This window comes from Arachis ipaensis, chromosome B9 (assembly GCF_059453495.1).
Source record: "Arachis ipaensis isolate K30076 ecotype BB chromosome B9, ASM5945349v1, whole genome shotgun sequence".
In the NCBI taxonomy this organism is placed as follows: Eukaryota; Viridiplantae; Streptophyta; class Magnoliopsida; order Fabales; family Fabaceae; genus Arachis; species Arachis ipaensis.
In genome coordinates this window covers 12836542-12862182 of record NC_142444.1, presented here as the reverse complement: position 1 = coordinate 12862182, position 25641 = coordinate 12836542, and the positions used below count along the sequence as shown (strand labels likewise).

The window sequence follows — 25641 nt, the reverse complement described above, 5'->3', positions numbered from 1 at the left end:
CGTTCTAAATACAATATATTATTTTAAAACCATTATTTCAGCTAAAGTATTTAAATATAAATTGATTGTCACATAAAAATATATATACAAATAAAATTACTTAAAGAAATTTCATTTTTCAGCAATTCCAAACACGAATAACATTATTTCTTTTATTTCTTTCAACTTTTTTTTTTCTCTTTGGTAGTCACTACAAAACTCAAAAGGAGACACGCACCCCTTGAAACTATAAATAGCTAGCCCCATATATGTTATACCAAATATAATAATAAACTCGTAGAATAACATCAAAACAATTTAATTATTTGATAGTTAGTATTAGATTTGCACTATACCAAAGTTCCAAGCCATGCCAATTGTTAGTAAGGACCCTCTTGTAGTTGGGCGCGTGATTGGGGATGTTTTAGACCCCTTTGAAAGTTCTATTCCAATTAGAGTTACTTACAATAATAGAGATGTTTGCAATGGCTGTGAATTCAAGCCTTCTCAAGTTGTCCACCAACCAAGAGTAGCCATTGGTGGAGTTGACCTCAGAAACCTCTACACTCTGGTAATTTACTACTATTTTCTTTTGGACACGTGTTAGATTCAACAGTTATCTCAAACATATTAAATCGTTCAATGTTTTTACTTATTATTTTTATTTAAAGATAAAATTTAGGTACGAATTATGTTAAGTAATTTAGTCAAATATATTAAACTATTTAACAATTTTTAGCTATAGTCTTCATGCGAAAGAAGATATTTTTGTGTGAGCAAGCACTAATTTTTGAGAAATAGAAAAATTATGTTTAAAAACGGATCATAAACAACATCGTAACAAATCAGTTTGAGTTAGTTGAATGATTAATTCATTCATCTGCTTAAATAAGTATCAGGAGTTTAAATTTTATATTGGACATAAATTAATATATGACACATTAATCATTAGCTTCTTACACCAGAAAATTTTATGAAAAAAAAAAAAAAACTATATCTTAAGACAAACTAAGGTCGATCTCCTGAAACTAGAACTTAGAGAACCTCAGCTCCACTTCCAATGAACATGGCTCTGCCTTTGCTCAACACCGCACTCTGTCTTTACTTATGCTTTTCTATATATACACATGCCGCATGGAAGAATAAACATCTACAACAATATATAGACAAGACATTGTGAAGAAAAAAGAAACAAACTACTTGTGTAGACAATCTCATTCCTCTTTCTTTATAATTTGGTATTTTATTTATTGGAAAAAAAAACAATATGACAACTTTTGGAATTAAAAGTACTTCTCTCGTTTTTATCGTAATTATTGTTGGGTATATATAATTGCGTCTAATATAACATTTTCATATGTTAGATATAGAACTACTAATATACTTAAGCATATAGCTAAAGCTTGTCAAAAATTGAAAGAAAAATAGTTATGGCATGGGATTATATATGTTTAAAACAAATTAAAGTGATTTTAATGACTTAAATTAATTTTTATTTGATTTTACTTACAGGTTGCTGTGAATCCAGATGCCCCTAGCCCCAGCAACCCTAGTTTGAGGGAACACCTACATTGGTGAGTCACAATAATTATGGTGCAAAATTTGCACACTAATTAAAGAAGACTAATGGTACATGATTAAATAAAGATTAAACTATATTACAACAATTCACGTCTTAAATCAATTATATATATATATTTAGCTTAATACTACTTTTACTTATGTAATATCTCTTTTTGTGTTTATTAACTTCAGGCTGGTAACTGATATTCCTGCCACAACTGGACCTAGTTTTGGTACGTATAATTGTTGTGCATCTATTTAGTCTCTAAACTTACACGTGATTTTGAGATTAGTTATTTAAAATTTTAATTGTTTCTATTTTATTTTCAAACTTTACAAATGTGACTCACATTAGTTCTTTGGATAAATTTTGGTATACAGGTTAATAGAGCACTAATATAGACTACTAGATGTCATGTTGAAATGGCGTCGTTTTGATTTTTGTGCTCAATAGCCCAAAAATAATGTTGTATTCTGAGACTAGTTCTCTAAAATTTTAATTGTCTTTATTTAATCTTCAAACTTTACAAATGTGACTTACATTAGTTTTTTGGACAAATTTTAGTATACAGATTAATAGAGCACTAATATAGACTGCTAGATGTCATGTTGAAACGGCGTCGTTTTGATTTTTGTGCTCAATAGCCCAAAAATAATGTTGTATCACTTTCTTTGAGAGGAAAACTTTTAATAAACACCACTTACGATGTTATTTTTTGATTATTTGAGTGCCAAAATAAAAACAATGTCATTTTGCAGAATTTGGCGTAGCATCTCAGAATTCTGTTAATATTTGTATGTCAAAAGTTGTCCTAAAAACTAACATGAGTCGCATTAATAAAATTTGGAGACTAAATAAAAATAATTAAAATTTTCAGAGATTAAATTAAAATTGGAATGTAAATTCGAGAATCAAATTGAAAATCGTGTCGTTTATTTAGTATAATCTCATTAACATAAAAATTAGCCCTATAGGTATATATAATACATGGACCATTTCTTTTGAAAACATATATACAAATTAAATGAGTTTGTCAGAAAAATATAATGTAATACGTAACAATTTTACCAAAGTACAACAGGTAATTTATTTAATTAATGAGGTTACTAATAAAATGGAATAAATACAACTATGAACAGGTAACGAAGTGGTAGCATATGAAAGTCCACGACCAACGTCAGGAATTCATCGAATCGTGTTTGTATTATTTCGTCAATTGGGTAGGGAGAAGGTTTATGCCCCTGGTTGGCGCCAAAATTTCAACACGAGAGAATTTGCGGAACTATACAATCTTGGTTCGCCTGTTGCTGCTCTCTATTATAACATCCAAAGGGAGAATGGCTCTGGTGGCAGGAGATTATATTCATCATCATCATAATTACATAAATAATAATAATAATCAACAATAATAAATGACTACTTTCTTTTTGGTCCAAACTCAATATAGCTGTATGCATAAATTGAACCCAGCCTAGGCTACTGCACGGTTCATTCTTTACATGTTGTGTATTGGCAACAAAAGTTATAGTATGTTGTTCGATTTTAAAAATGCTATTTATATACTAAAATCAGCCATCAATGTATTTATGCATAAATAAATGTATGGTTCAATTTATTTTTAATGTGTATTTATATTCTAAGCTTCTACTTTTTCTCTGTCGAACAATCTCTCACTTTCGAACTTCCATAGGAGAATACTCGCACCGCATTTTGATAGCTTAGTTCAGCAAGCTCTTCTTTCGTAATCTCTGGCATTGATGCAACATAATCAAGTATCTGCAACAGGAATGAATTGAAGAGTATAAATACATAACCACAAGAGAGAGAGAGAGAGATTCATTTCTATGTGCTTATGAGATCCATATTACTTATTACAACAACCAACTCACCCCACATACAAACCCACATATCTCTCCCCCTCGCCTTCGGCATGCTGAGTAAACATCCTATAATTTGAAGAATGGTTTTGGATGGATTTAATAAGCCAATTCATTTTGCATTGTTACCTACTTTCAAACATGGGATGATTTGATTCCAAGAAGTAAGCCTACTGTCTTATTTTGTGCTAGCTTCACGGATGGAAATATTATCTTTTGGTTATATATCATTGTCCAGGGTTTTCATTATTCCTTATAGTAATAAACAAAATATATACATGATTAAGAGAAAAAAATCACAATCCATTCGCATAAAACATATACAACTACATGGCTGAGTTTTTATAATTGATCTCAACACATTACCATCATTTCCTAGAATACATATACATTACTGTTGTAAATGCAATTAACATTGCCAGCAAAAAACAGAGACTACGAACTGATTTTCTCCTTTCTTTGATTATCCTTCAATTCACTCTATTTGTTCCAATCTGTTTTCCAACACCATCATTCTTTCTTCAATATATTTGTTTTCTTCATAGTCAAAATATTTAGAAATCAGCTCATAGAGCCACACAAAATAGTGTGTGTTTGGATTGTGGTTGGTCAAACTAGAGTTTGAATAAAAGTGATTTTATAGAATTGATTTTGGATAGAAGTAAGTTTATGTCAACATAATTTATGTTTGGCAATTTTTTACCAAAATTGATTTTGATAAAATAAATATTGTTTGGATAATATTAGTTAAAATCACTTTTAGATAGATAATTACTTAAAAGGACATGACATTAAATTATAATATTTTTTTTATACATGTTTAATTTTTTTTATACTTTTTTCTTATATGTTTTTTATATAGTATATTTTTAATACTCTTAGTACTCTTTTTTAGTACATTATAATTTTTAACTATTATTATTATTTATGATTAATTTTTTTATTTAATTTATTTTACTTAATAGGATCAATAAATTCTATTATAAAAAGATAATAATAAATATAATACACAAAAATTATAACTATAAAAATATATAATGTCAAATAAAAAATTAATAAAAAATATAAATAATAAATAATAAAAAAAGAGTTCAAAATGAGAGAAATAATAAGAATTCTATAAATAATGCAATAACATGTATAAAGGATAAAGTTGGTAAAACAAAAATAAATATTGAAGGTATTGGCTAAAAGCACGTTAGTGCAACGGAGAAGCTAGAAATTGTTGCTTCTTGTAAACGTGATTTTATGAACAAAATCACTTCTGCGTTTGTAGAGAAGAAATTTAGCCAAACAAAAAAGTGAAGCTTTCAAGAAGCTCTAACGTGCTTTTTTCCTTCAAACGTGGTTACCAAACACACCCATAGTTGTTGTGTGGTTGTTTAGTCTACAATCAATTATTATGGTCACAATTAGTTAAGACACACAACTAAGTTCAAAAGCAAATACATATCAAAGATGGAAGAACACTTACACAATAGTAGCAATAATAACAAAAGATCATGTCTGAATTCTTAGATGTCCATCATAGTCTTCTTACTATCACGACAAGTCTGAGACGTTGAAGATTGCTTTGTATCATTCATAGTTGCTACTTCTTGTGTTAGGATTAGGGAGAGGTGGACAAAGACGTCGTTTTCCTGACCGAGGAGGGGAATAATAGTTTCAACCAAGTCGTTACTCTCTGCTTAGGACGTGTACATGCCCGCTCACATGATTAATGTCACGTTTTCCGTCAGCTCTTTAGTCTTTACGGTGAGATCTAATGGACTTAAATGTCTAATTAAAAAAAGAGAAAATGTCAATTTATCATTTTCTGAATATTAAGGCGCACAAAATTAATTTAGATTGTTTGAGAAGTCAATTTAAACATCCGCTTAAGTAAGGGTTGAAGGTTCTTGTACATGCAACAACCTATTAAAGTTCTTAGTCTATCAGATTAGAAAACACCATGAACAAAAAAAAAATATTAAAGTGCAACTTTTTATTCAAAAAAGAGAAAGAGACTGAAAATAATATTTATTTTAATTTTAATACCGTTCCCAGAAAAAAATTACACAGGTATCTAATATCTTGAAAATTAACTATTTTGTATACCAATTGCATACATAAATAATTAAATGGCTAGGTGCATTCAGATTAATTTTTTGAAAATAAAACGGAAAATAGGACATGGAAGCCAGAGAATGGAATTTTATGAGCGGGATCTGACGTACTGTGTCTTCCTCTATATAGATCGAAATCCAAATATTATTGTGTTATGGATCGGATTCCTAATAATATTTTGTATTTATTTATTCAATTTAATTACGAGAGGGTGGGTTCTGTTGCGTGGATGTAACGGCTACAACCTACGACACTTTATTTGGGGCGGAAGCATCAGCTCCCACCACCAACAAGGAAGGAAGGGAGGCCAACGTGCTCTTTGCTTTTCAGACATAAAATAAAATAAAATAAAATAAAATAAAAATGAGCAAGAACCGGTACTTTTCCAAATTTGCCCCTACCGACTAAAACGACCTTCATCAACCTCATTCGTTGAGTCCTTCCTATAAATTCAAGCATCAACCATCCACGTTCCTCAGCGCATTTTCGCATCTGACTCCTTTTCCCTCTCTCTCTATAGATCCCTTTTTGTCCCCCTTACTCTTCGTCTTTCTCTCGTTAAGGTATGTTTGCTCTCTGAATCACGTTTGAATTTACGTTTAATTTCACCTTCGTTTAGTGGTTTTTCTGTTGATTCCGTTACTCGCTGTTCGAATTTCGCCGAGATCCGAGTGCACTGCTTTTGGATCTGTGTTTTCCACTTGTTTTTTGTTCGTTTCTCGATTCTCTTGATTTGTTGGACATTGCTTTGTTCTGTTAAGATTGCATGCAAAATCTATCATTTTATTTTTGCTGCGGTTGAAGATTTTGCTGGATTTCAATAGTAGAAACGGAAGTTGATTAGAGGATTTGTGATCTAGCGTTCATTTTTGTAGTAGTTTTCTTTTCTCAGTAGTTTATGGTCCCTGGTTGGTACATTTCATCTGAATTGTCCGAGTTTCAGTACCTGAGCGTTATTTTGCCGCTTTTCTTTAGATCTAAGTTTTGATCTGTTGAACAATCAATGATCTTTGTGAATGAGTTGAGAATTTGGTGAACAGATAGTAGTGATAAGAATGATAACCTGTGAATCTATAAGATCAAAAAGAAGTGTAGCGTCGCTAACACACTACTATTATCTTATGAAGTGGTGGTTGGATGATAGAAGGGGTGTGATATTGATTTTTTAATCAGGCTAATGCCATCTTATACCAGCAAGTTGCAACAAAGTCAAGTATTTTTCTTTTCCAGTATCAAGTCTCCTGTTCTTCGATTTAGCATTGGAAATTATACTCATATTTATTAATTTTTATGGATCAAGTGAGATTATATATTTTTCAAAAGAAATGTTAAATCTGTTTGATTGTGAGTTTTGTTCCCTTATCAAATTTACTTTTTGTCATTGTAGAACAAGCTTTGCTTTTTGGCATCTTCCTTATACTATCTTTTGAAATACTTTAGTAGATAATATGTCTGTCCAAATATGGCTATCAACATGTGAAATAACTTCTGCAGTTTAAATTCTACTTGGCTCATCGTTAAATTTGTGGGTTTTTTTTTGTTTTTGTTTTTCAGTTAAACACACTTTAGTAAGGTACTTATGGGAACTGTTGTTGAAGCTGCTAACAAGGTATTCTCAGTTGTTTTACCTTTGAACTTGCTTTTAGAATTTATCTACTTGGATCTTTTTTCTTCCAATAATGTGATCTGTACTTAGATGGGTTCTGTTTATAAATGTTATAATACACATTACCAAGAGAATTTTAAGGTTTAAATTTCGAAACATAGTTTCCATAGGCAGACTGCTGTTAGCTATTCCTTTGTTATGTCTTGTGGGGCTGTGGACCACTTTCTTTTGCATTGTTGAGATCAGGTCACTTTATTGTATTCCAAACATAACTGATCTCTGATCCCTTTCTTTTTTTTATTTTTGATTTTTTTCCTTTTTCTCCCCTGCATTTGATTATAGGGTGCAAGCGGAAGCATTCTACAGAAAAGAAATCCTACAATCGTTTTTGTGTTAGGTGAGCTCTCATTAATTGCATTGAAAGTCAAGGGTTTCTTTACCTACAATGCGAGAATAATTGGCTTGAGCTATTCTTTTAAGCCACTTAGTTATGTCTTATATGAACCTAATTATTATAATTGTTATTTCAAACATTCCAATACTACTTCTCAAGTTGGTGCATTGATGTCATATACACCATACTTGCTGCAAACATGGTTTATCGGATGACCGCTAAGGGATCATAAGTGCAGTGGAAATTTCTCTAGACTTTCCTCAAAAGTGGCAATTGGTTTTAGCATATTTTATTCTTTTATGGAATATTTGATTCGAAGCTATATACAAGGCTGTTCAATTATGGAACACAAGCTTCATAGGTTGTCACTTTAATTGCCTATCTTTTTTGACAATTCTTTTAGCAACATCATTTCACATTACAATGCAATTGCTCAATACTCAACTTCAGCACTTGATTAAACAATCACAGAATGCTTCATAATTTTCTGAGATATGATATACCTCCAAAGAGAAGTGCACGCAAATTCTAAGGTTGAGGGAAGGTTTGTGATTACAAATTAACCCTCAGCATATATTTTTAATAATTTTTTCCCCCAGAGTTTTGTTGATGTATCTAATTACTAGGATGGCAAAATTAATGTTTGTTCAAGTTATTAAAAAATTCAGCTTCCAAATCATTTTTCTTGAAGTTTTTCTTTACAATATGTAGGTGTATCAATGGTCTTCTAGTTACTAGGATGTCAACAGTAATGTTTGTTCTAGCTATTAAAAGGTTCAACTAGTCATGTTGGTCTAGAAGTTTGACTTTGCAGTATGTTGGTGTATTAATGGGCTTACATCCTATCTGCTAGTATCTAGGAAGTATTGAAGCTTTTACACGATCCTGAGTCTGAAATTGGTTGAAGAGGTATTGCTGCCTCTACCCTTCAATACTGGTGGAATCTTTCCCGACTATACATAGTGATGAAGTTCACTATGGACATGCGAAAATGTTGTACACTAATACTAAAACATTTGAACTAAGTGTGAGGTAATTGTTTGAGAACGCATAATTATACAACTTACAAACTAGTCCATATTCCCTGAACAGAAGATCTAGGCAATTGTTCCATACAGACTTACTTTTGCATGTCTTCGTGAAAAAAGGCATTTTTGATGGGAGCAAATAGAGGTGCTAGTGGTGGATAGCAGCCAATCTAAGAAGAAAATGGACAGGCAATTTCAAACATTGGATAGAAACTTTACTATACTCGAACCATGTATATGATATAGCTTTTTTGGAAAAAGGATTCAAGCTTTTGTGGGTAGTGACTAGTGAGCTTGAAAGGGGGATGTAAGAATAGTTTTGATGCCACAAAAATAAAAAAAAAAATCAATTACCAAGGTCCAAGTGATAGTCGACAAATACAAGCAATCTCACTCAGCGAGATGCGTGGTAAAAGGATTAGGCTAGGAAGGAAACTGCTCAATGACAGACTAGATATTAATAGAGGTGCTAGTGGTGGATAGCAGCCAATCTAAGAAGAAAATGGAAAGGCAATTTCAAACATTGGATAGAAACTTCACTATACTCGAACCATGTATATGATATAGCTTTTTTGGAAAAAGGATTCAAGCTTTTGTGGGTAGTGACTAGTGAGCTTGAAAGGGGGATGTAAGAATAGTTTTGATGCCGCAAAAATAAAAAAAAAAATCAATTACAAAGGTCCAAGTGATAGTCGACAAATACAAGCAATCTCATTCAGTGAGATGCGTGGTAAAAGGATTAGGCTAGGAAGGAAATTGCTCAATGACAGACTAGATATTGTGTTTGGCATTCACGCGATAGTCTCATTCAGGATGATGTGTAATTGGAAAGAATCTAAGAGAGTGAGATAGAGAGAAAGGAGAGTTTTCTCGAGAGTGTGAATATTATGATATTATGATTATGATGATTCGGTGCTTATACAGGGTGCATTGGTGGAATAGTACAGAGGCAGTGGTGCAATTGCACACACTAAACCAGTTAGAGAATTGTGAGTTTTGTTAGGGGAGTTATCCTAGTTGGTAGATCCGTAACTACTTCTAGCTAACTGTTCCTAACTGCCTCTACCTTTTAGGCTCTTCTAGATGCTATCCCTAACTCGCTCTATTATATACAACCAATATCCTTAACCTGACACAAGGAATATTCTGCTTTATGTTCTAAGCCGCACCATCCTTGATTCATGAATCTTATTAATTTATTTGTCACTTCCAACATACCAACATCTTTAGTCATCTAATGATGCTGGCTCTTTGTAATCATATGTATCAGATCTTCGCTATGTTTTAACTTAACATCAGTAAGATTCTAATGGATAATAAGATTATACATTCTTTATTCGAATTATTATAACCTACATAAAATGCTGTACTGTGGGATTTGGAATGTCTTTTCAATACCAATCTTTCATGTTTGTTGTTGCCAAACCTTTCAATGGCCTTTCTCTGTTACTTCAAATCACACATTTATTATCTGTGGTTGTTATGAACTTCAGCTAGAGTGATCCCTTGAAAAACTGCTTTTATTGTTGCTTTGTTTTGTTTATGAAAAGCGGCTTTGTAACTAAGACAATAGAATTTAGGAAGGGAAAAAAAAATTACAGCCTTGGATCTTAGTTTGACATTGCTTCCCATGCGATTGAGCAAGTTGTAATAAGTATTATTTTTCTACAAGTTACCAAGTCCCAACTGTTTCTATTTATCAATAACCATATATAGAGAGTTACTTATCACCGGTTCATGACCTCATGCTCATTTATAATTGACATTTTCTGACTTCTAAGTTGATTTTACAGGTGGGCCAGGAAGTGGAAAGGGCACCCAATGTGCTAACATTGTGGAGCACTATGGGTATACTCACCTAAGTGCTGGTGATCTTCTACGAGCAGAAATAAAATCTGGTTCTGAAAATGGGTATAGTTCCTTCGCTCCATTTGATATGATAGTGAATTAGCGTTAGGTTAATAGTTACGTTGTTTTGAACTTAATCTTCTTGTCTCTTTACAAGAATAAGTGGTTAGATCAATAGGTTGAGCCTTGGCACAATGATAATTTGTCTGCTTTTGGGGTTAAGGTTGTATATCTGCACTATCAAGACCTCATTGTCGGGAAGTGAGTGCATTGCGCTACTAGTCCTGGGATACACGTATTATTTTATGATAGTGAATTAGCGTTAGGTTAATAGTTACGTTGTTTTGAACTTAATCTTCTTGTCTCTTTACAAGAATAAGTGATCAGATCAATAGGTTGAGCCTTGGCACAATGATAATTTGTCTGCTTTTGGGGTTAAGGTTGTATATCTACACTATCAAGACCTCATCGTGTCGGGAAGTGAGTGCATTGCGCTACTAGTCCTGGGATACACGTATTATTTTATGATTTTGTGCATTTGAATAAATCTTGCTAGAATTGGAACAGAACGTGTAGAATGAGAAATTATAGTGAAATGGTATCTTAAAATTCAACTAACAGTTCTGATGCTAATGCCATCTCTTTTTGTTGAGTTTGTGTTGCCTATATATATCTCTTATCATTTTTGCATTTATCTTCTGATGTTTGACAATTGACAGTACAATGATTCAAAATATGATTAAAGAAGGAAAAATTGTTCCATCGGAGGTTACAATTAAGCTTCTGCAACGAGCAATGGAGGAAAGTGGCAAGGACAAATTTCTTATTGATGGTTTTCCTCGTAATGAGGAAAACCGAGCAGCATTTGAGAAAGTGGTAATTGTTAATTCTATTAAATATCTTTTCATTTGTGATTGTTTCCAGTATGGTTGTGCAATCTTGTATTTTGACAATAAACTATGGTCTGCAGACAGGAATGGAACCATCTTTTGTCCTGTTTTTTGATTGTCCAGAGGAGGAAATGGAGAGGCGACTTTTAAATAGGAACCAGGTTTGGGCTCTTTTTCCCTTCCCTTTATATAATTTGTTATAGTTCAGTACTAAATAAATAGCAAATGCTCTTTTTTGATAATAAAGGGGAGAGAAGATGACAATATTGAAACAATAAGGAAGCGGTTCAGGGTTTTCTTGGAGTCTAGTGTCCCTGTGATTAGTTATTATGATGCAAAGGGTAAAGTTCGTAAGGTAAATGATATTTTGTACTTCTACTGTCTCTTTGGTAAGCTTCTTGCTTCCAATTTGTACTAAGGGCGTATCATACTTTTCTGTCATAGATTGATGCTGCAAGACCTGTTGAAGAGGTATTTGCCTCAGTTAAAGCAATTTTTGAACCAAAAAATGAGAAGGTAAACCATTATGTTCGCATTATGTCAAAACTTTATATGTACAAGTTCCATTTTGCAGTGAAGAGAAAATTAATAAGTCTGTGTTGTCATCGTTGTTAATTAGGAATGGGTTATTGAAAAATTACAATATGTTGTGTACTAAAATTTATCTGCTAACTCATGCCAGTGCTATGGGTGTGTGAAAATTGTACAACATTTATAGGTGGATATATATATATTTTTTTCACTTGTACATATTATAATTAATAAATGTTTAAACATCTAGAAGTAATTATTTATTTATTTATTTTTTAGCTTTTACCGACCTCATTTGAAAAGCTAGGTCTCAGTGAGAAAATATAATAATTAAGGAATGGGAGATCCAAGTTAAATAGAGCATCATAACATCATTATTTTTTTGTGTGTGGACAAATAAGTTCCCAACCAAAATTAAGTACTTATAGGGACTTATGTGTCTCTAAGGAAGATGGTCAACGACTTATTTGTCTTTTATTATTATTATTCAAGTGGTACATGCGTGGTTCCTCTTGAGCAATCTCTAGGATTTGAGTCTTGTCGATTAAAAGAAACCCCTACTGGGAGAGCTAGCCCCACCATGGCATGGATATTCTTGGCTTAAATAGGATTGTCTCCTATGAAGAATACTTGTAGTTTCGACCAAAATGGCATAAGATTATTTCATTCCCAAGGAATACTCCAGTTTAACATACGGTCATACGAATGCATTAAGCATGCTTTGAGTCTTGTCGATTAAAAGAAACCCCTATTGGGAGAGCTAGCCCCACCATGACGGGGATATTCTTGGCTCAAATAGGATTGTCTCCTATGGAGAATACTTGTAGTTTCGACCAAAATGGCATAAGATTATTTCACACCCAAGAAATACTCCAGTTTAACATACAGTCATATGAATGCATTAAGCATGCTTTTGAAACAAGACAAGGAAAAAAAGTGATAAATTTCTAGAGTAGCAAAGAAGACTCTTAACCTCTAAAGTTTAAACTTCTCTAATTGAACTAGTTCTCTTATCAATTGTTGTCACCATTGTATAAGTGTGAACCCTTGGTTGAATGTTGTTGACTTAAATTATATGCCAACGTGTAACCAGTTAGATATTAGATGTTTGAGGATCTGCCTACAATTACTGGGTTCTTAATGAAATTGCACACTATTAAAATTGTTATTAACCTCAGCTGAATCGCAACTCACTGGTTGAACAAACTTGAAATAAAATTTTGCATATCTGCAGTTCAACACCTTTTTTTTTTTTTTATAATATAGTTTTGCTTCTCTGATGTGTAGAAATTACTCTCACATATACAAGGCAAAAGCATATTGAAATTATAAGTGAGACTGTTTAATTGACAAATCACGGTCATGCTATCGAATTTGATGTTTCTCTCTGATTTTTGTAGGCTGATTGAGCATCTTGCATCCTTGGATTCATGCTGGAATCTAGAGGTAAAGTTGCATTCTGAATGACAAGAACTACCAAATTTTATTTATTTTTTAACAGATGTATTTCGAAATTCCATTTCAAGTTTTTTGATGTTTTAGTGGAAGCAATTAAATTCTAGCAGGTAAGATATAACCAATTGAAAGTTACTCTCTGAAGTACATATAGCAATAAATTAGTAGTTCAATTTCATTTTAAAATGCTATTTATTTAAACCCCTGATGTCCTTCCAAGTGGTAAGGTATAATACTTTCTAGGTGTAACCTTCCAGATGTGTCTAGACAAAATCTGTTAGGACAAAACTGCACACACCAGCTATCTTGTTTTATACTCGCATGATATTTGTAATATTGTTGTAAGCGCTGAAAAGCAAAGTATATTCTTTCAAGATTGATAAATGAAAGCACATAATTTCGGTTATTCTTACATCCTGTTCTGTTCTTTTTAGCTACAAAGAATATATTCTGATAAGATTGGTAATAAAGATTCATGATTTCTGGTTATTATCAAATGTTGAAACATCAAGTTTACTGTGATTCTGTGGAGGCTCAAAGTCTTTCGCATCTTTGGAACCGTAGAAGTCAATTTCTAATTCATGCTTATTTTCATGTGAAGTGATAATTAAATCTTTAGATAATAATTTAGTCAATCCTATCAAATTATATAACGATTCTTAACTATCAACTTTATATGAAAATAACTGCACGTGAGTATTCACCTATTTTCATTATATATAAATGGCCATTATATGCAAATTGATGGGAAGTTACTTCATTCATTAAAAAATAGTTAAATTTTGTGGATGATACTAAAGTATCTCTCGCGTGGATAGTGATTTTTTGTTTAACTGCTGTTTTCTTTCAGGTTTTACTATTATATTATTGGCTGCTTCTTCGTTGCCTCACATTTTGGTATTAAAATATAGAAAATTGTAGTTTATTAGTTTATACCTGAGATTATCCCCTTCTTATGTTGTACCGTGTTGACTTATTCGTTGATTGTTCCAATAAAGCATTTTGTGTCTACTCTCGTAGTTCATATGGCTCCTTTTAAAGGTGTAATCTCTCTTCCCCTCTCCTATTATTATTTTTTGGATAATTCAGATAGAGCCACAAAATAGAACTTTTATCATCTTTCTAATGTATTATAAATTTGTACAACATTTATGTTATTAGCACCAGTTAACTGTCATTGAATGAGTTTAGAATTAAGAAGTTCGTACAAATCTCGTAAGTCACTTAATAATGTAGGAGGCATAAAACAATATGTAAATTTCATCTTAAATATCAATCCAAATTCCAAACTCCTAGGTACGTCACTCACCACATTAACCCCTAAGAATAATCTGAGCTATCAAAAATAATAATACAAAAACAATCGATGTTATATGATACAAGGCAATGGGGACAGCGAGGTAGGCATTCTCATCTTGCCCAAGAAACAGAATCAATTTCGTCCCTTGCTGCCTTATATAGTTCGAGCCTTTTAGCACACTGTTTTCTCCTCTCCATCAACGCAGGATCTTCATCTAACAAATTTAATAGCTGTTCAGCCTGCACAAAACACCAAAGACAAAATCAGATGACCTTGTAAATCATTAGTCAATACGGAAAAAGTACTACATATATTCCTACAAAATTGAATGGAACTCATAAAAAGACCAGGTGAACTCCACATTTCACACAATGACTCGATCTATCTATTCTTAATATATAAAATTTATCCACATTACTTTTAAAACATTTTTCTCGTCCTACTAATGCCATGTCAAGTTGTCAACATCGCTTATTTGGCAAAACTTTAGAATCAACCACTCAATTTTTGCTAAATTAAATATTATTTCCAAATCAGCAAAATATATGTATACAATAGAAATATATGCAAATTAGGTGCTAAATTACCAATGACAATAATTAGAAATTAATAGTGTCTCACCAAATTTGTAACCTACAAAGACATTGAATCTATATTCCTATATTTATTATATCTTACCATTATAAACAATACAATAAATAAAATTATTAATCTCTATAAATAACTCATCAAATGTAATAAACATCCATATTACAAATGTCATAATAATATTATTAATCATAATAAATTTTACATTATAAATATTCAAATTTCATACTATTTGAACTACTTATATAAGTCTCTTATCACTATTCTTTCAAATAATATCAAATTTAGCAAGAAAAATTTATTTCCAAACTATACGACATCTCAAACTTACTCAACAAACAGACAATTGGTTGGTTTATTAAAGTTCGCGTGGTTCGTCTATAGAAAATATTAATACCCATAAATGAAGAAAAGTCTCTTTGCTTAAAAATGATTATATTAGATAAAAAGGTACAAAACAAACATATTTATTGTATTTTTAAATTGAATTTACAAAAAAAATACTTTAATTATTTTTGTTGTTTATACTTTTTATATTATTTTATAATATTTTATATATAATTGTAATTTAATATCGTTAAAATTATACTTTTTTTCAATATGCTATTCATTGTTCCTTTTCTAATAACTTAAAAAAAAATAAATGTAATCAATTTTTTTTTACTAATTATTAACTATGATTTACTAACACTGCAGGGAAACACCTCTTCATGTAATTGCGAAAAAAAATATGATGAACAAATTCGAACATTTGTTACAAAAAGAAAAAGTCTATACTATAAAAAAAATTGAAAATAAAATATGCAAATGATTTGTATAGACCAATTAAAAATACAATGAAAGCAAACTTTTTACTCACAACTATTGGGAAAGAAATTAAAGATCCAATTTTAAACATTCCCCAATACTATTTTGAATTTGAATCATTTGAGACACTGTCTAATAAAGTGAGTCAAAAAAACATATTAACAGGTAATTTTACTTTATACTATTTTAATTATTCTTATTAAAAATAACTTATTCAAAAAATTTCTATACATTTTTATTCTTTTTATTGTAGATGTCGATTAGAAAGCTGTATGCACTAAGAGAAAAAAAAAACAAGTAGATGCTAAAGGAAAACCACAAAAATACGAAGAATGAAATTAATACTAAAAGAGAAAAAAGATATACAAACAATCTATTTTCATTTACATATATAGTTATTAACAAAATACTAATAATTTTAGAAACATCATGTTAAAAATTACATTGTGAAAATCCAACATTTAAATCTTTTATATTATAAATTATTTTAAATAAAATATCTTTTAAATTTAACTTTAGTTTACACATATTTAATTTAATTCTACAAAACATAACAATTTTTAATATTTATTATATACTATCATTAATTTACCGCCCCGTGATGCGCAGATCTCATTCTAGTTTTCTTAAAAGCAAAATCCATGAGCGCAGAGATAGCTTTTCTCTTTCCCCCAAGATACATTTAAAGATGCATCTTTTTGTTCCTGATATGATTTTTTCATATCTAGAATTTTGGTTAAAAAGAGAGACCCTTCCATGGCTCCCAAAAACAAATATAATCAATAGTAAAATGGACAATTAATAGTCAAGGATGAGTACCCTCTTGGTCCCCAAGGATTGGGTTAGGGGTGTACAAGACCCGATCCGGCCCGAAGATTCGGACCGGGTCCAATGACTTCGGGGCTAATTTGGCCCGGCTTGACTCGAGGTTTCAACAGATGATCCCGGTTATTTATTAAATCGGGTTCGGGCCAAGTCTCGGGCCACCCGATCCCAATCCGTTGGACCCGTGTAGTTGTTTGTTACTTAATATTTTGTTGTTATTAGTTGGTATGACAATATAAATTATTATTATTATGTTAATCTTGTGTTGGTTGTTAACTTTGTTTTAATTGTCTTTTGAGCTTTGAATGTTTAATGTGTAATTGATATAATTATTATTATGGAACTTTAAATTATTATTGTTAGATTCTAAATTATTATGTGAATGTTGCAATGTTATGGAATAATTATTTTCTAAAATTTAGAGGTTCAAAAGATGTAGAATCTAATTTTTTTGTGATATCGTAATAAAGATCAAGACCCGGGTTTCACTCGGCTTAAGTGTGGCCGGAAAATAACACGATTTCATCGGAGGTCTAGAATCGAGTAAGAATCTCATAAATAGACCCGGTCATTATTTAGGGTCGGGTTCGAGTCTCCTTAAACCCGACTTCACCCGGCCCCATGTGCACCCCTAGATTGGGTCGAAATCAAATCATCCCTAGTCCTTTTTTTTTTTTCGAAATCGGCTCCAACATTAAAATTATTTTTAAAATCACCCTTTTATTAAAAAAAAAAATCATTTTAAGACTATTTTACCATTTATAAAATTTTATTTTTCTCACTCTCGACCTCCCAAAATACCATTGGAAACAGAGACAAAAAAAACCAATGAAGAGAAGGGAAAGAAAGAGGGATAGGAGAAGTTAACGGCGGAGCAAGGAGCCACCGCTGTTGCCACCGTCAACTATGGAATACGAGAGAAAATGGCGCCAATGGAGAGAGAAGCAGATCGGAGAAGAAAGGAAGAGAGAGAGAAAAAGTTGAAGCAAATGACGGCGGCGATGGCAGTGAGAAGGGCCGTCATCGCCGCGGAGCTCGCCAGAAGAAGAGTGGTAGAGGAGAGAGAGGAGACCGAACCAGAGAGAAAGAGGGAGAGTTCGTAGAGAAGGAAAGGAAAGAAAGAGGCGACGGCGTGGGAAGCCACTGCCATCGCCGTCACTGCTGCAGGATAAGGCGTGACCGCCGGCGCCATGCTATTCTTCTTCACCTCCTTCCTCTGTTTATTATTGATGGAAGTGTTTTATTCCATTCTGTGTGAATGATTGCTGTTGTTGATTGTTGATCGAAGTGTTCTTCTCCCTCTATTCAATTTTCATCTCCTCTGTTCTGTTTGGGTAAGGATGAGAGGAGAGGTATTTTTTTTAGAACAATGCTATGTGGCGGGTAAATATTATTATTTTTATATGGCTAGTAAATATTATTATTTTTCTGTTTGGATAAGGATGAGAGGAGAGGTATTTTTTTTAGAGCAATACTATGTGGTCAGTAAATATTATTTTTTCGTCAACACTTAGTCAGCAAATAATTTGCCTCTATATTTATAGATACTTTGTGCCCAGGTATATAATTTATACTTATATTTATTAAAGTTTTGCACACATAAATTAATATATTTTGCACCAATAAGTCAATATAATTTGCACCCATATTTTTTCAGAAATTGCACACATAAATTAGTAAAATGACAATTTAGTGTTTGTGCTGGTCAAACAATGACAAAAAATACTAAAAGTTATTGGCTCCTAAGAGTTTTTTTTTCTCTTTTTTTAATTATTTTCAGCGACAATTTGGTCCAAAAAATACTAAAAGGGGTGATTTTGAAAATAATTTTAACATTGGGGACAATTTCGAACTAAAAAGAAAGCTAGAGACGATTTTGATTTCGACCCAAAACCTTAAAAACCTTAGGAACCAAAAGAATACTTGTCCCTAATAGTCACAAACTCAATTTGAACGTTTATTTTAGGCTAATTTTTTTTTATATTGTATAAATATATGTGTAATACATTGTTATGGGAAGATTAGGTGTTTTTTTTTATATGGTGTTTCATTCAAATCGGACGGTCCGATTTGTTTGAAAAAAAAGTAAAATACAAATCGGAGGGTCCGATTTGTTTGATAAAAAAAAAAACTACAAATCGGATGGTCCGTTTTGTATTTTTTATTTTTTTTTATTTTTTGAAATAGAAATCGGACGGTCTGATTTCAAAAGTAAAAATTTTTTTATTTTTAAAAACACAAATCGGACCATCCGATTTGTGATTGTTGATTTTAAAAATGAAACAACTCGGAGGGACCGATTTGTTCACACCATAGCAATGAAAAACTCATCTCTTCTCCCATCATTGTGAGATGCACTCAGCTCTCCTCCACACAAAAAATAATAAGCGTTTATTTTATCCTATTTTAAATGTTTGTATTGTCTCTTAATAGGAACATGAAACGATGAGCAAAGTCAGGAATCAAAGCTATGGCAGAGGAGATTTGTCATTGAAGGCGAGAGTGAAACAGAGTGAGAAAGCGTACCTCTTTCTTCCCCATTTGTACATAGAAACGATTTAGCAATGCCAGCTTTGCTTCTCTAACTTGACAATAAACCACCGCCTTTGGAATTGTGTTCCTGAGTGTGTCTGACACCATACCAATATAAGATAACACGTTTGATCCAATCCTCCGGAAATGGCCCTCTCCATAACGATCGACATTTGGGCCAGCATACCGATCCCCATCTGGCGCAGCTGGATTAGCGGATTTAGTTGAACTAGGTGGATTAGCTGAATTAGGTGGATTTCCAGCTCTCTCCACTTCCTGAGGAAGTTTCCGGAAGAACTCCACAGTGAGATATGAAGACTCCATATCCACAAGCCGAAGAGTTGCCTTCTTACTCTCTTCACGGAACCTCTCTAAAGCCTCATTTGTAGCAGCAGCTAATTCGGCTTGAAGAGTTGGAAAACGCTTTAGTTCCTGTTTAGCAAAAGATTCATAGGCTTTTACAGACCATTCAACCTACATGAACATAATAACTACAAAATAAAATCCACAAACATTACCTCGGTTTCAGCTATTGATTTTCTCACAAGTTCTTTCAAGACATAGTGAACCTACGTTGAAATCATACACACCCAGCTTAATTCTTTTAGTAAAGTTAGCTTTAAAATAAGAACTACGCAGAATAAAATCATGATTGCTTACTGCATCAACTGATGCCTCAGCTGGACCTCTGAAGTAACTCAGAGCCCCTTCAATCAGGCGCCGGTACCCTTGCTCTGGGGCAATTAAGTGAGGCTGGTAACCATCAGCTTCTGACACCACTTTCTTCACATTCTGAAGAGAAAGATGTCGGTCAAATGGTAGTTTCCGTAGAGCAGCAGGAAGCTGATTGTCAAAGACATTGTATATCCTGTCTCCTCCTGCCCGCCTAAGACAATAAAGCAGAAAGATCATATCTTCAACCACTGGATACCAAGACACTTCATGACAATTATTCAACATTTATTAGGCATGTCTAGGTTGTAATCTTTGTCATTCAGAGCTTTTGTAAACACACACGACACGAGTTTATTTATTTCAAAAATTATCATTTAAATATCCTAGATATTAACGTAAATAGAAAACATAGTGATTAACATTGGTTAACTTTATAGCAAAATAAGTGAAAGAAAGGTTGTAAAAATATATCGCAATATATTTTTACAACTCATATATTAATCAATTGTTATGTTATGCCATACTTCAACCATATGTCTATTCTTTCGTTGTTTCACATAATATACATACTAAATTTGTAAAATTAACTTATTGATTGAATCAAACTCTTATCAATGTTGATATAGTTTATGTTTCTTATACAACTATGATATATGAGTTTTTTAAGAGCATTACCAGCTCCAATACTAATCCAAGACTTAAAAGGTTCAATATAATAAATTAAGAACTATTGCAATTGAAAAGTGCCGTGGATCTTAATTTCTAATTTAAAAGACTAAACTCAAACACCATAGAAATATGTATAAAACCATCAAGGATAAGTCAAGAACAGTCAAGTTGCTATCCCAAAAACTATCAACTCTAAAAATTTATGAGAAGCCAGTAATTATAGAGTATAAATTGAAAATGATAGCATATATTTTACCCTCCATCTAAATGCTCCTTGAATATCCGTTCAAATGCACGGCAGAGGTCGAGGATGGTGTATAGTTGAGCCTAAAACCAAAAATACAGTTGAAATATTCTTCCGAAGAACATTGTAGAGATATTTTGCTCATCTATTCACAAATTTAAACCACATACCCCAGCATCCATAGAAATTGGTCTCCCAATACGATCCATCTCTGCTTCCAGCTCTTCGATGGTTTTGTTTATCAAAGATATAATACTAGGTATCTGTGCCCTAATTACTGACTCCAAGTACTGTAAAAAAAAAAATCTAACATAATTATGCTGGCCCTATCTCTTTAAGAGAATGAGAAATAGCAGCTACCAGAGAGCAAACCTGAGAGAGAAGTTTTGCAAGGTATTCTGAACCCATTTTATGTGCCAAGTGCCCATACTCAGGACTGGTGGCAAAATACTCTCGCTCCTTGCGCCTAGAAAAAATCATATCAACGTTTCTATTGATATCAGCTTGGGATCGATTTACTATACCAACCCAAGGATGTTGCAGACGATAGGATCTTCCTTCAAGGACCTTGATGCAATAAAAGGGTAACATCACAAAGTAAATTATAAGATTGTAGTCTCATAGGTTCAATCTTCAAACTTCCAAGAATTTCAAAGGGATATATTTCACAGCTGCATGCGCGCGCGCGCACACACACACACACACACACACACACAGAGAGAGAGAGAGAGAGAGAGAGAGAGAGAGAGAGAGAGAGAGATTACATCCAATGCATTAGTTCCTTTGTCCATCAAATCCAGCTTTGTCAACACTCCGAATGTTCTCTCACCTGGACAGGTTGCAGACAGGAAATTAGTGAAAAACAGACGTCAGGGCTTCAAGCAAAAGGAACAAACAATTACTCCATGTAAGTACCTGATGGGTCCACTTCCCTTGCAATTTTAATAGCATCAGAAGTTGCTATATCTTGATTGGCCGGAGATATTGCCAGTATAATACAATTTGGCTGTCAAAACGCATTAAATATTGGTTAATGGCATCTCAATTGCAGACTAAATGATTCATCAACAATACAAAGTCACAAAATGGTTCCCAGAGGCAGAGAGAAACACAATAAAGGTGTCTTTTTGGAAACAAGGAATTCATAATTGTCACCCAGTGCAATAATAAATATAAAAAAGAAACGCATGCTAAACGAAAACAAAAATCTAAATCTAAAATTTAACACCAGTATAAGAGGAAATAATAAAAGCATTGCAATACTACAAATAAGTCATTGACTCCCTAAGTCTTTATGACCTTATCAAAACAATCTACACAAACTGAAGAAGTACCCTTTTATATTTTTCAGTTTTGTCTTCTATATATACACACACACATACATATATTCTTAAAAAAAAATTTCATTTTACCTTCTCAATGTAAGATCGGACCATATTTTCAATGTCTTGAACAATACTCTCCTGCTGTCCTTCTGTAAATGGCATAGTAATCAATGACTGCAAACTATAAAGGAGCAAAATATCATACCATATAAAGCAATTGAATGCAAATCATACCTACAGCAACTTTAGTCAACCCTGGTAGATCAACCAAAGTTAGGTTGACAACTGCTCAAAAAAAAGAGAAAAAAGGATAATTTAATTAGGGGGGGAAAAAAAAGAACAGCAAGAATAGTTATGTAATAGCAAATGACAATTTAACTACTAGTTCCAGCTTATGCAATATGATAACACTTTACAGGAATATAAATACCAATGTAATTAACAAAAGAAAGAATACAAATATAATGTACAAAAAGAAAATAATAAAGGGAAAAAGACGACGATGCAAATTAAATAAATGAAATTTAAAAGCTTTTAAGAAGTGCCATTGTTATAATCTAAAATACAACAACAAACAGAGAGATTCACAATCATATTTGCAAATGAGGTAGCTGCATCTTAGTCAGAAAAGGGTTACAGTGTAGCTCCTACTAAAGGAGGTACTAACCATTCTATATAGAGCAGCTTCCGAAGAAGTAGAAGGTCCTGGCAATGTCTCTAGGTCTAGAATACAAATATTTAACTCTAGAAATACGTTAAGTTGGTCACTTTTATTTTTATATTTGCTGCACAATATTCATTTCCTAAATGTTTCCATGCTCACCTAGATTCATAGAATCTGGCAACATCTCTAAAAATTTTTAAATTTCAGGGACCACAATCATCTTCGTTTGTGAGTTGTGATTTGTTCTACTTTTCCTTAGTTGAATCTGCTTACTTATTTACTTTCCCATGAAAAAGAAATGTTAACAATGAAGCGACTCAGTAAGGATGAGATTTTGTTATATTGATTGATAACCAGAAGATTAGCTACTGTACATTTTCTTTACTTTCAATAGGGTAGGGAATATTATTGCCTCTGATTTTGGACTCTCTTCTCCATTACAATATAGTATCCTCAGGAATTCAAAGAGGAAAAAATATACCAGCTTAAAACAAAAAACAATAATAAAACAAAAACAAAAGCACAAAAATCAAACTGGAGTTACAGCAAACAACCATCTAGTGAATATTTCGGAGAGTTAAAGACAATAACAATTAGTGCGCACCTTTTGGAGAATAAATGCTAAGATGAATCGGAACAGGGGATATTTGTTTCGTCTTTCCTGTCAATCTGTCAGTTTCATCCTGAATTTCCTTACGCACTAGAGCTGCAATAATAATAGTAATAATAATAATAAAAATATATAAATAAATAAATAAATAAAATTAAAAAAAAAAAGTATAGATAAGAAGGCATGAACATTTCTTCAATTCTGTAACAACTAACAAGTAAAGCAGTAACCACTATATTTCTATAATTAGCAAGTGTCCGCTACACTACAAGACCGCTCGTTGAAAGCATCAACATGGAAAATTGAATGCTTGAGTACATTATATGGAAGTAACAAGGTGCATTCGGCACGTTACCAAAATCGGTTAACTTTCTCCCAGGCATGTGAAGAAACTCAGCATAGTCTTGTGCATCACCTTCCACCTGATGAAGCTGCAACACCAATGGACGCCTTGTCACAATCCCTGCAATTCAAACACAATTCAAATTCGTTCACATAAAAACACAGAACCGCCAAACAAATCACAAATCTAGAACAAAAAAATAAATAATTGATAATTAAATAAATGAATAAAATAAAAAACGAAGTAGTAAATAACAAACCTGATCCTCTAGGCAGAAAGTCACGGCCAACAATGCTCTCAAGAACCGAAGACTTTCCTGAACTCTGCTCACATTTCCAAAATTAGAAAGAAAAAAATCAAGAAAACGGAGAAAATTAGAAAACGTAAACGAAATTCCATTTCCAACGGTTTTCTCCGCCACAACAAATAGTTAATTTCAAAGAAAAAAAAATCGACGATGATGACGATGATGACCTGGCCACCAACCACGGCTACTGAGGGAAGAGCTTCCCAGAGAGAAGAGAAGGCGTTGTTGTCAGCGCCGCCATAATCGCCGAGAACGGTGCAAGCTCTCTGAATTCTGTTAACCAAACCAATCAAGCTCTCCATCGTCGCCATGTTAGTTCTTGAACGAAGATCACGCTTACTCTTCAGCTACTTCAACAGCAGCAACCTTTCTCCTCCTTCTACTGTGAATTCTGAAAACCCTAGATTCTAAGTCACGAGCTGTTGACGTGAAGAGTAAGAGAGAAGAAGCGAGGTAGAAGAAAGAACGAAAGAGAGAAAGAAAGAGAGTTCTAGAGAGAGAAAATTCGTGCAATTTTTGCGCCTTTTTTGGACAAAGTAAAAGAGTCACGTACTCGGACCGGTTAGAGAGGGGGGTTATGATATGTTGGTTAAGAATTTTTTATAATATTTATAAAAAAATTATTTTTAGTGTAAAAAAGTTTTATAGTTATAATTAACTTTTAAATTTATTTAAAAAAATTTAAATATATAAATTTAATTGAATAATTATGTAAAATTTTTTTATATTATTAATGTATTAAAATTAATATCTATTTATGAAATATATAATTAAAATTAACATTATACTCTTTTTTAATATTTTTCAATGTAAAATATAAAAAAATAAAATATGTAATTAATTAAAAAGTATTATTAAAAAATAAAATAAATGATTTCACTATGATTAGCATAATTATAGTTACCTTATTAATATAGTATAATAAACGATAATTAATTAATTGTAATAATTGTATAATATTTTTTAGTTTTATATCAAACAAATGTACTGTATAACCGTATAATAAAATGGGAGAGAAGGAAAGAGGATTTGTTGAAGTTTGAAAGTTCAAAGTTTTGAATAGAAAAGAGTTTGGAGGAGTGTAGGGGATGATGATGATGCAAGTGTGGGGACAGTTGTTTTGAAAACAAAATATGGTCAAGCCTCGGAACAATGGCGGCGCAACGAGTTCAATTCCATGCCTTTCGTTATTTTCGTCTTTCTTAGAAGGTTCCGTCGCGAGTTTCTGGAAGAAGACAATATTAAGTAAATTCTTAAAAAAAAATTGTGATGGATTTATTGGTTTTTGAAAAATAAAAATACAAATTACATCGTTTAAAAATTATATTACCGATATATCTCACACATTATTGACAGAGACATATAAGGCTATTGTAAAATTTTTCAACGGACATTTTTTAATAAAATATATTCTTGATTTATTGGTCTATGTTATAAATATATGGTCGAAATTTAGACATGTTAGTTTTTATAG

The 25641-nt window shown here is 32.3% G+C and overlaps 3 protein-coding genes across 4 annotated transcripts; 2 read left to right on the top strand and 1 right to left on the bottom strand.

The window, feature by feature from the left end:
- Positions 1 to 349: 349 nt before the first annotated feature.
- LOC107617490 (protein FLOWERING LOCUS T-like) lies at positions 350 to 2921 on the top strand. Its single transcript, XM_016319258.3, has 4 exons — positions 350 to 550; positions 1492 to 1553; positions 1735 to 1775; positions 2683 to 2921. Exons 1-4 carry the CDS (start codon positions 350 to 352, stop codon positions 2919 to 2921), a joined length of 543 nt encoding a protein of 180 aa, XP_016174744.1.
- A 2687-nt stretch (positions 2922 to 5608) lies between these two features.
- On the top strand, positions 5609 to 14455 carry LOC107617489 (UMP-CMP kinase 3). 2 transcript variants are annotated; one of them, XM_088497962.1, is made up of 10 exons: positions 5609 to 6089; positions 7081 to 7135; positions 7475 to 7529; positions 10348 to 10465; positions 11122 to 11278; positions 11373 to 11453; positions 11540 to 11647; positions 11737 to 11808; positions 13224 to 13269; positions 14129 to 14455. In XM_088497962.1, exons 2-9 carry the CDS (start codon positions 7106 to 7108, stop codon positions 13230 to 13232), a joined length of 630 nt encoding a protein of 209 aa, XP_088354088.1. In that variant the 5' UTR covers positions 5609 to 6089; positions 7081 to 7105; the 3' UTR covers positions 13233 to 13269; positions 14129 to 14455. The 2 variants fall into 2 exon arrangements, with proteins under 2 accessions (XP_088354088.1, XP_088354089.1); XM_088497963.1 differs by lacking the exon at positions 14129 to 14455 and having other exon boundaries at positions 5681 to 6089; positions 13224 to 13452.
- On the bottom strand, positions 14433 to 24748 carry LOC107617488 (phragmoplastin DRP1E). Its single transcript, XM_016319256.3, has 15 exons — positions 24335 to 24748; positions 24120 to 24183; positions 23873 to 23980; positions 23512 to 23613; positions 22478 to 22528; positions 22331 to 22392; positions 21834 to 21924; positions 21683 to 21747; positions 21291 to 21485; positions 21089 to 21208; positions 20931 to 21001; positions 19991 to 20216; positions 19849 to 19899; positions 19325 to 19762; positions 14433 to 14817 (listed from the first exon to the last, which is right to left on the bottom strand). The coding sequence occupies exons 1-15, from the start codon at positions 24476 to 24478 to the stop codon at positions 14689 to 14691; spliced, it is 1917 nt and encodes a 638-aa protein (XP_016174742.1). The 5' UTR covers positions 24479 to 24748; the 3' UTR covers positions 14433 to 14688.
- Positions 24749 to 25641: the final 893 nt, after the last annotated feature.